At 40.3% G+C, this 10,570-nt stretch overlaps 1 protein-coding gene across 1 annotated transcript; it reads right to left on the minus strand.

The window, feature by feature from the left end:
* Positions 1 to 8,532: 8,532 nt before the first annotated feature.
* Positions 8,533 to 10,570, minus strand: LOC143571896 (uncharacterized). The gene is made up of 2 exons (XM_077057206.1): positions 10,385 to 10,570; positions 8,533 to 9,110 (listed from the first exon to the last, which is right to left on the minus strand). The coding sequence occupies exons 1-2, from the start codon at positions 10,568 to 10,570 to the stop codon at positions 8,601 to 8,603; spliced, it is 696 nt and encodes a 231-aa protein (XP_076913321.1). The 3' UTR covers positions 8,533 to 8,600.

The following is a 10,570-nucleotide window of genomic DNA, read 5'->3' on the forward strand; positions in this document are numbered from 1 at the left end:
TTGCGCGCGAGGCGTCTTACGAGCTATATGAATAATAAAGCTTGCGCGCGTGAGGCGACTTACGAGCTGTAAAAATAATGAAGCCTGCGAACGAGGCGACTTATGGATCTATGAGAATAATGAAGCCTGCGCGCGTGGCGTCTTACGAGCTATAAAATGATGATAATGACTGGCCCACAAGGGCCTCCTCCGCACAGGATGAATATCCCGGCCTGTTTTCAAAATAATAATGGAGGCACAAATGGCCAGATAATAATAATGATGTCATAGGTGTTTGTGCGGCTCGTAGCCGAACCTGCAAAAACATGTCAACTAAAAGTGGATGTATTGCATGGTTCCCATCCTCGGGCAAATTATGAGGTGTGCCCAACCTCTAAGCTTGGCGCGTGGCCTATGGGTTTATGAGGATTCCCAACCTTTAAGTTTGGCGCGTAGCCATATGGGATATTATGAGGATTCCCAACCTTTAAGTATGGCGCGTAGCCATATGAGTACAATCATGGTTGTTCTTATCCTGATTTGGATTGGACTGTTCATTTGTTATGTCGCTTACGCGCGGCCTGCGCAATGTCTCCTTTATTCTCACGCGCAGATGTGGTGCGTGAGCGTGCATGATGCGTGAGCATCTAATATGCATGAGCGTACGTGAAGCCTAATAACATATGTGATGCGTGAGCATATGAGATGCGTGAGCATGTGATATGCGTGAGCATACGTGATGCGTGAGCATACGTGATGCGTGAGCATATGTGGTATGCGTGAGCATACATGATACGCGTAAGCATGCGTGATGCGTGAGCATGTGATATGCGCCATGAGCATAGGTTTTGGCTGTCTTCATGAGCATGTGATATGCGTGAGCTGTGGCGTAGAGTAATCGCCGGGAGCGCGCATGCGACCCGCTGTGGCGTAGAGTGATCGCCGGGAGCGCGCATGCGACCCGCTGTGGCGTAGAGTGATCGCCGGGAGCGCGCATGCGACCCGCTGTGGCGTAGAGTGATCGCCGGGAGCGCGCATGCGGCCCGCTGTGGCGTGTAGTGATCGCCGGGAGCGCGCATGCGACCCGCTGTGGCGTAGAGTGATCGTCGGGAGCGCGCATGCGACCCGCTGTGGCGCGCACGATCTAGAGATTTTGAATATCCACATCAGGTAGGTTTTATGTAAAACCAACAGATCTAATAGGATTTATAGATCTATGAATATGAAGTGTGACTGTTGCTCAAACGAACCCAGATCTGAAAAAATCATAACTAGATTTGGTATATTTCACTTAGAAAAAACACAGATCTATGGGTTTTCCCCAAAAGTTCGGTGGTATTTCTTCCTGTGTATTTCCAGATCTGGAAGTATTTTTTAGATCTACGGATTTTTGGATTTCCATAGAACATATCTGAAAGAAGAAACCGTAGACCCGAGATATTGATGAACAGATCGGAGGGCCGAGACGAGAAGCGAAGCGTGGTTCATTGCCGTCCCACGGATGGCGCCAATGTCGAAGCACGAGATGAATCTGACCTGATCCATGACGATGTTTCCACGAATTTCGAGATGAACGAACCACGTCTTGATCTTCTTCTCCGGCTGGTTGGGATCTGCAATGAATTTTTGGGGGTGTGGAGGTGACCGCTAAGAAATCTCCAGGATCTCTTGTTCACAGACACAAAAATATGGTGGTAGCTCTTATTGAGAATGACCAACCCCTAATAAGGAGGTAGAGACCTCCTTATATAGGGAGCCTCATGGCCACCATCATGGTACCCTAGTGGGCCTAGCCCAGTTAGGGTTACCTCCACAAAACCCCCTCAGCCCAATAACATTGTATTAGTCCATATAATAAAATAAGCCAAACATAATAAATTTAGGGTCGTAAAACCGGGTTTAGTACCATACCCCTACAATAAGGATTTGCTATTAATATGGTTTTAGATATAATTTCTTAATTATTGATTACACGTTACTTTAGTATTTGCATGTTTTATATTGTCCTGGTCTTTTTCTTTGGTTTATGAAAATAACTGCTACTGTATCTGATTGATAAAAAAAATATGATCTTTTTGTTTAAATTTCTACGGATTAGGTTTTCAAAATTCTTAAGACACTAACCATAATGTAATGGTCAATACACGCATAAAAATGGAAACACCTCCTAATGTGATTATTTGGCCCTCGTGTTTGACTCGAAACCGTTGATTCCAGCTTTCATATAAAAATATATAAAGAAAGAAAGTTTAGTAAATGAGTAGAAAAAAAAATTGATACGCACAGTTTTTTTACCCGGTGATTTGTTCTCGTTAAGTTTTATCTGTTTGAAGAAACACGGATCTAATCCAGTGGAGATCGGATGAGATCCGTGTTTCTGCACGGATCGTGATCTCGATCTCACAATAGTTTTTTATTTGTATGTGAAGAAGCGTGGATCGACTCACTGGTAGACGATCTACTTTCCTCGGGTGTGATTATGCAGTTTCACCGATGGTTTCTCTTGGATCTGGGTTCTTCCACCTACAAAATGAACAGCACCGTCAACTTACCCCTCAGAAAGGGACAGAGGGGTCCTCTTTGGGGTAACCCTCCGGTGTGAGAATAAGTATTTTTGGGAGAAGGTAATAATATCCGTAAGGAAATCTGGAGAGTATTGCTTAATAGCTGAATACTCTGTGTGATTGAGAGTGTTACTGAATGTAACTGTCTGTGAGTGAATGTAATTGAATATGCTTGAATGTGAATGAATGTGTGTTACTGGCTGTAACTGTGTGTTGTTGGATGATCTTTTCCTTGTGGAGTTGATGCTGTATTTATAGTGCTAGGGTTTCCACTGATTGGGCTCAGCCTTGTTGGCCTCCTCCAATTGCTCTGCGCCACGTGTCCTCTGGGACACCTGGTGCTTTCTCATTGGTTGTAATCACGTGGTAGCACATGTGTTATGCTGAGTTGCCCACCTTTCATTTGGCAGCTGTCAACATCAGCATATTCTTATTCCTTAAAAAGATACCTTCTGGAAGGTTGTCTGACGTGCACAATCAAGGTTGCCCTAATCCTGATTTGGATAAGGACGAGGTTGATTATGTGCATGTGTGATATGCGCCAATCCTGAGGATGCGCGAGGTCTTCTCTTTATTCTCACGCGCAGATGTTTCATGCGCAGATGTGATATGCACGAGCATGTGATATGCGCCGCGCGCTGATGCGCCACGCGCATATGTGATATGCGTGAGCATATGTGATGCGCGAGCATATGTGTGCCTGGGCATATGATGCCTGAGCATGTGTGGTGCCTGGGCATATGATGCCTGAGCATGTGTGGTGCCTGGGCATATGATGCCTGAGCATATGTGCTATGCGCCATGCGCATAGGTTTTGGCTTTGTGCCTTCATAATGTCTTGATTTCAAGTCACTTGTCTGTATCTTTGTGGGTTGACCCGCCTCGCTCGGTGTTGAGGCGGGTACATACCTCTTCAGTATGATTACTGATTCATGGAGTCATGGCTAACCTTAAAGAGAACAAGTGATGAATAGTTCATGATAAGATTTTTACAATATTTATAAATAGTTTATTTTTATAAGCCAATTATATGTAGTAGTGTGAAAACGTGTGTTTATAATAAAAAGATATTTCAAGTTGACTAAAAAAGTAAATTTAATATCCACTAGTTGCAAAAAGTCAAATATTCAGTTATACAATCTACAGCTCCATTGAAGGTACCTTCACCATTTGACAATTTGTTAAGGTTGTTAGTTGTATTGTATCCTTTACTGTTGCACGCTTGAATTAAGAGGCCGTAAGTCTTAAATCATAACGTAAGCTTAAATAATATAAGTACACGTAGTAAATTAATAAGCGTACAATGACCTTTTCCTTTTATAGAGTTGAAAGTTATAAGAACTCAAAACTGCATCACAAACAAAAATAAAATGGCATAAATATATCGTGTAGGGCTTATTTTATACCATTATTCATCATTTACCGTTAACGTTCACTTCAGCATCACATCATCACCTACTTCATCATTTACCTCCACTAAACGTATATCATACAATTATTTTTAATACAATTATTTTTATGACTAAAGTTAATAAATTAATTTTTAAATTAATATTATTAACTAATATGAATAGTTGATGTGCACTTACGTATAGGACAAAACCAATACTATCTCTTGCATCCCATGCTAATCTAAAAAACGAATCGGTTATCTCCAAATCCTAAACTGCTTCACATTTCGGAATTGTAGCTTAAATTGTCCCTCAATGACTACATCGTTTTAGGCAAAAGCAGTTGGCCATCAAACGTTCTTGTGCATCTTCACGATCAATATTTAGGAGAGTTTTTCTTGTTCTTGAACCCACCTGATGTATAATCCGCATTTTATGATATCTCTGCCGCCTTTTGTGTGTATAAAAAAGTTATATTGTTGGATAAAGATGATTAAATCATGTTGTAGGTGTATAAAAAAAATTATTATTGTGTTATAAAAGTAAATTAAATTGGAAATTGTTTGGTTGTGTAGAAATCTAATGGAATATTGGATATTTATACATTTAAAAAAGATAGAATCACGTAAATTATTCTTTATCTTTTACCCAAATTTCACTCGTGGTCCCTCATCTTTAAAATTGATCTTTTTTGTCATTTACGTTTCAAAATCCAACAGCATTTGTCCTTTTCGCCTAACCCCGTTAGATTTCTTCGTTAAATTGGGTCATGTGCTGCTCACGTGAGGGCATAAAAGTAATTTCCCCCCTTTTCATTTTTCCCCAGCCACCTCTCTCCCTCTCCCACCAGCCACCACCGCCCACATCTTTCACGGTCCGGCCGCCATTACCGTCCACCGGAACACCAATACTCCTCTACCACCATCTAGCCGTCATCGGAAACCTTGCATGATGCTTTTTGCATATCTGAGACTCGTGGAGGTTCGAGTTGAACCGTCCAGTCCGCACCGTCGACGTCACAATCAGTTTTCCGACCACCATTATCATGGTGACCAACGCCCAGCCTCCACCACCAGTACACCGTAGCCAATCGATTTTGATAAATTCCATCAAACAAGAGCTTTTTTTGCAAAATTAGTAAGGGGGTTTCGACGAGGACCTGCTATTATATTTAGGGCCCCGACAAGGACGACTTCCAGTCAATCGGCAATATCTCTGGCTGCATCATTTAATCGATTTCAATTTCAAAAACTTGGTTTTTCCGGCGGTGTACGGAACTCGTTTTTCCGGTGGCGTACGATACTCATTTTCTCGGTGGCATACCGAACTCGTTTTTTCGGTGGCGTACCAAACTCGTTTTTCTGGTGGGTTTTTTTCACTTTGGTATTGATTTCATTGTGATGGCGTTTGGTGGCATGGTGGTGTGGGTGGCCCGATGGGTGGTGGGGGTGGTAGAGAAAGAGAGAGAGAGAGAGTGTGTGTGTGTGGCCGGAGAAGACGGCGGCGGCCGGCGGTGGTGGCTGCCGGAAAGTTTGGTGGTGGCTATGGAGGAAGAAGGGAGGAGAGAGAGAAAGATTATAAATATATATTAATTGTTTTTTATTGTTTTCTTTGTTTATTAAAACACTTTTTAATTAAATAGGTAAATTGACCAAATTGTCCACATGTGCAAGACACATGACCTGACTTAACGAGAAAATCTAACCGGGTTAGGCGAAAAGGACAAACGTTGTTGGATTTTGAAACGTAAAGGACAAAAAAGATCAATTTTGAAGATGAGGGACCACAAGTAAAATTTGGGTGAAAGATAAAGGACAATTTATTTAATTTTGTCTTAAAAAAAAAATCATCCTACCGCTTTGCCACGTTCAAATGGGAAAGCAATTCCTGGACTTTTGAATTGTGATGCCGATATGCACATCACAACCTTCGCTAAAAACGGCGGGTTGAGGGGCGTTGGTGTAGTGCTCACCGCGTCTCCACACCCCCCACGTCACTCGTTGCTCATCCTCACCATTCCCATAGCACCATCCCCATAGCGCATAGTCTAAGTAGCGTGAGCAGCATTGTTTATCGTCTAGTGCATTACACCTTTTAAAAACTGGGTTCCCTTTTTCTAATAGCTATACTTGTATTTATGAAAACAAATTCTAATTTTATTATTACCATATAATAAAAAAAAAGTGACGCATGACCATGATAGGTCCATGTGACACCATATAATTGTACTAAACATTTTTTATTTGTTTTTTAATTTGATAACTAAACGGTTATTCACTTTGACTCGCTATCGTAATGTCTGGGATCGGCAACGCTGGGGTTTTACTTACCTTTTTTGTTTTAGTTTCGTTACCGTAAAATTGTAACTGAAACCAACAGACAACACTTGGGTTTTATCGACCGAATAAACGTCATTTTAAATATTTTAGTTTTTATATGTTAATTTGATGATTAGTTTTAGTTTTAACGCTTAGACTTTACCAACGTTGTTTATACAGTAGGGTAACGAACGTAACTAAAACTGGCCAGATTCGCGTCGACTTGCTGTCATAATTCTTGGTTTTTAACCCTTGGGTTTTACCAACTCATGGATTTTAACGCTCGGGTTCTACCAATGCTTTGGTTGTCTTAAATATTTTAATTTTTTCATATGTTAGTCTTTTTATATGTCAAAGAGGAATAACCAACAACGGAAGAACTAGCAACAACGAGAGAAACCTTTTCTAACCTCAACCGATCGAATGCCGATTTATTTTTATTCCGGTATCGTAACGAACATGACGGCCACTGGCCGAATTTGCGTAGACTCACTACCTCAACACTCGAGATCGGTAACGGACAGATTTTACCAATGGTCAAGTTTTATCGACCAACGCCACCTCATTGGTTTATCTCAATTTTTATAATTTTTTTATTTATTTTGGTTTTAGTTAAAGGTACAATAACGCACATAATCGAAACCGACTGAATTCGCTGACTTACCGCCTCAATGCTTGAGTTTTACCATTGTCCGCGTTTTACGCCGGGTAAAACCCTAGTTATATATAAAAGTTATGCGAACTTAAAAATCAATGCAATATATTTTACCGAGAAAGTGATTCACTCATCTACCGCTTTGGCTAGTACTATAAGTAGGTAACTTCCAGTTTATTAGTTATAATTTTTATTTGACAGAATTACAAATTTTGTCCTTTAAAATAAGACGAATTACGGTTCGTGTCCTTTTCTAAGTTTCCTTGCAGGGTGTACTTTAAACTTTTTTTTCCTACAAGTTTTGTTCTTTACGCTAACTGGGTTAGAAAAACTCAGTTAAATACCCTTACGTGAGACGCATGTGAGGGCATTTTTGTCTTTTCGTCTATATCATGTTATTTATAACACCTTCCCCTCCTTTGGGCAGCAATGTTGATAAACAGTTTTGCAAACCCAAACTCCGGCAAGGCGGCACTCAACAAAGGGAATAATCAACAGGGCCATGATGGGGCGGTGGTGTTGAAGGATTTCTTACTTTTGCTGATGCAAACACCAATTTCCGGCATGGCCTTAGGGCCGTCAACGATGGTGGCGAAGCCGAAAACCGAATCTCAATTTTCCGGCGATCATTTCTGTGTTCAAGTCGAATTTCTGGCGACCACTTACTCTTTTACAAATCGTTACCTGAATCCTTGATTCGTGCAATCAATTTATGGATTCATAAGTTGCCGACTTGCCAACGACGCTATGGCGAGACGTTAGGGTTTTGACTTTGTGTCTTTGTCGCTGGACTTGTGGCGGATGAATAGGAGGTCATTGACGGCGTCATTTGAGGGTATCATCTACGGGAACTGTTTCTTTCTTCACCGACGTTTCTGGGGGGCGGGTACATCGGCGACGTTGTCGACCGGGGTTGATGACTAGGGTTTGATTAGGAATGATTTCAAGCTTGTTTGAATCTTCGCTCTTTATTTGGAATTCGATGTTGGGAAGCATAAAGAGTGGTGAACTAGAGATTAAAGATTTGGGGGTGAAGATGCCGGAAGAAAGATGGTGAAGTCGTTTGGGTGAAGATGTTGGAAGATGATGAGGGGGTTGGATGTTGAACTCGTACGCTGGATGATGAGGGAGTTCAACGACGGCGGCGGTGGAGGTGGAAGAAGTAGGAGTGTAAGTAGGAGTAGAGTTAGAGTAGGAGGTGGGTGTCATTTTTGGAATTAGGGTTTGGGTTTGATGGGAAAAAAAAGTTGCAGGTTTGATTTCTTCAATTTATGAGAGAGAAGAAAGGAAGATATATAGACAGTGTGAAAAGACAAAAATGCCCTCACATGCGTCTCACGTGAGGGTGTTTAACTGAGTTTTTCTAACCCAGTTAGCGTAAAGGACAAAACTTGTAGGAAAAAAAAGTTTAAAGTACACCGCCTGTAAGGAAACTTAGAAAAGGACACGAACCGTAATTCGTCTTATTTTAAAGGACAAAATTTGTAATTCTGTCTTTTTATTTTATCCTTTTGACTTTAATTCAACACATAATTTTCAAACATAAAAACTTCAAAAATAATTGAAGCCAAAACTATTTTTCTATTTCCCCTGTTGACTAACATATCATTTACATTAATATTAATTTAGTAACTAAGATAAACTGAACCGAATCGAACCAAATTTACTAGTATCATCAGCAGAAACCCCTAACTCAGATAGAGATATTAAGATCAATCTTCGGTTTCTTCATAGCTGTGGGAGACGGCACAGTCATATTGCACCTCGGACACCTCGGGTTGCTTCGAGAAATCAACACATACAGCAAACAACTCGGACAACCCGCAGCATAAGCCTGTGAAGACCGATCATCACAATCATCATCCTCAATAACCATCGTTTCCTTAACTGAAGACGAAGAGTTGGAAGAACTCGACAATCGTTTCTTAATCGTCTCACGCTCAGCCCGTTCTAGAGCAAACTTAACTTTATCCAGAGTGCAAACACTGTACGCTGGCGGTGATGCTGACGAAGACGACGATAGGTTCACCAGATTGAGATCCAAACTTGCGTCGTCGAACAGGTTTAACGGCTTCTTTGACGAAGGCGGGAAGTTAAGATCCTGAAGCTTCGAAACCGCCTGATCATGTTTATCATGTTTATGATCAGATGACGAAGATGATGTGTTCGGTGATTTGCATCTCTGGAGATAAACTTTTCCTGACTGCATAAATCAAAATCAGAAAATATTATTATTATTATTATTATTATGCAGGATGATCAATGGATGCAGAAACACACGATTACATGAACAAAAGTAAAGTACAATGGGCATTAATGAGATGAAGAAATAGATATATACAAAGTTAAGACTGGAGAAAACAAGTACGCATCAATGCTGTCATAAATGTATGCATTCCTAACAATCTGCCTACTTAAATAAATTATCAACTACGCTTTACGAACGCTTTTATAATAATAAATTCCTTCGCCTCATTAACTGCTCCTCATCAATATCTCTTCATATACCAGCACCTAATGCCATTTAATTCTAAAATCAAATATTCAACCACACGATCGTCTCATTTACAACATACAGATTATCGTTGTTAATTATTATTACTATTATTAACATTATATTATAATTTCGAATAATTACAGAATATTGTTTGAGTTTGTGAAATTAGGTCATCTATTAGATCATTTGTGTTTAAATCAGGTTCACCGGCCGCACTAATTAAACCGGACTCAGCTACTAATAAGACCGACTTCTCCAAACGCTCGTGTTTATATCTACAAGTCTCTAAAATAATAGATAGAAATACCGCAAATAGAGCTATTGCAGCGCCCATACCTAGCGCGTTTGAGTCATGGAATGTCTCGTTTTTTGGTAAAAATCTCCGCAGCAAAGGTTCATTAGCCGCTTTAATTTAGTTGGACCGGTCCCATAACACGTCCGAGGTCATGGAATGTCTCATTTTTTGGTAAAAATCTCCGCAGCTAAGGTTCATTAGCCGCGTTGATTTAGTTGGACCGGTCCATATTTACCAACATATATCAGCAAAATTATCACACAAATCGTGAAATTAACAGATTACAAAACGATTTTCGACGATTGGTCCCAAAAAAAGAGCTGAAACCTCGAGAAAACCGATTCGTAAGGCAGAATCAGGTTAACATGAATCATCAAATATTCATATCAGCAAAATTATCATGAAATTAACAACCACTACACTATAACCGTTTGGATGCTTTTTTATTAATTAACAGCATAACATAACATAGCATGACATAACATATATCGACAATCGATCACAAAAACAATAGCCAAAATCAGAGAAAACTGAATCATAAGGTACAATTAGGTTAACGATCGGTATTCATATCACTAAATCATGAAATTAACATCAAAACACAGCATATAACACCGATCAATAGCTAAAACCACAAGTAAACCTAATCGTAAAGCAAAATTAGGTCAAAACGGAACCAAATTACCTTCAAATCGAGTCGTTTTTCGAATCCAGACGGAACATGTAAGTCCAGGTCGAGTTCCTTAGCCGAATCAAGGTCCGAAGCACCGAGCAAATCACGAGTAATAAGAGCGGTTGATTTGGAATCGTTCATAATCGCTTGCTGCTGGTTGTTCATGACGGAACAGAGGTAAGTGACGTCAGTGACCAT

This window comes from Bidens hawaiensis, unplaced genomic scaffold, assembly GCF_021521415.1.
Source record: "Bidens hawaiensis isolate Kalapana, Puna unplaced genomic scaffold, B.hawaiensis_p1.1 tig00025606_1, whole genome shotgun sequence".
NCBI lineage: Eukaryota > Viridiplantae > Streptophyta > Magnoliopsida > Asterales > Asteraceae > Bidens > Bidens hawaiensis.

Coding starts and splice junctions, on each gene's coding strand:
- LOC143571896 (XM_077057206.1), bottom strand. CDS start 10,570: ATGGTCACTGACGTCACTTACCTCTGTTCCGTCATGAACAACCAGCAG. Junction 9,111..10,384: donor AAAAACGACTCGATTTGAAG/GTAATTTGGTTC, acceptor TGATTTATGCAG/TCAGGAAAAGTTTATCTCCA.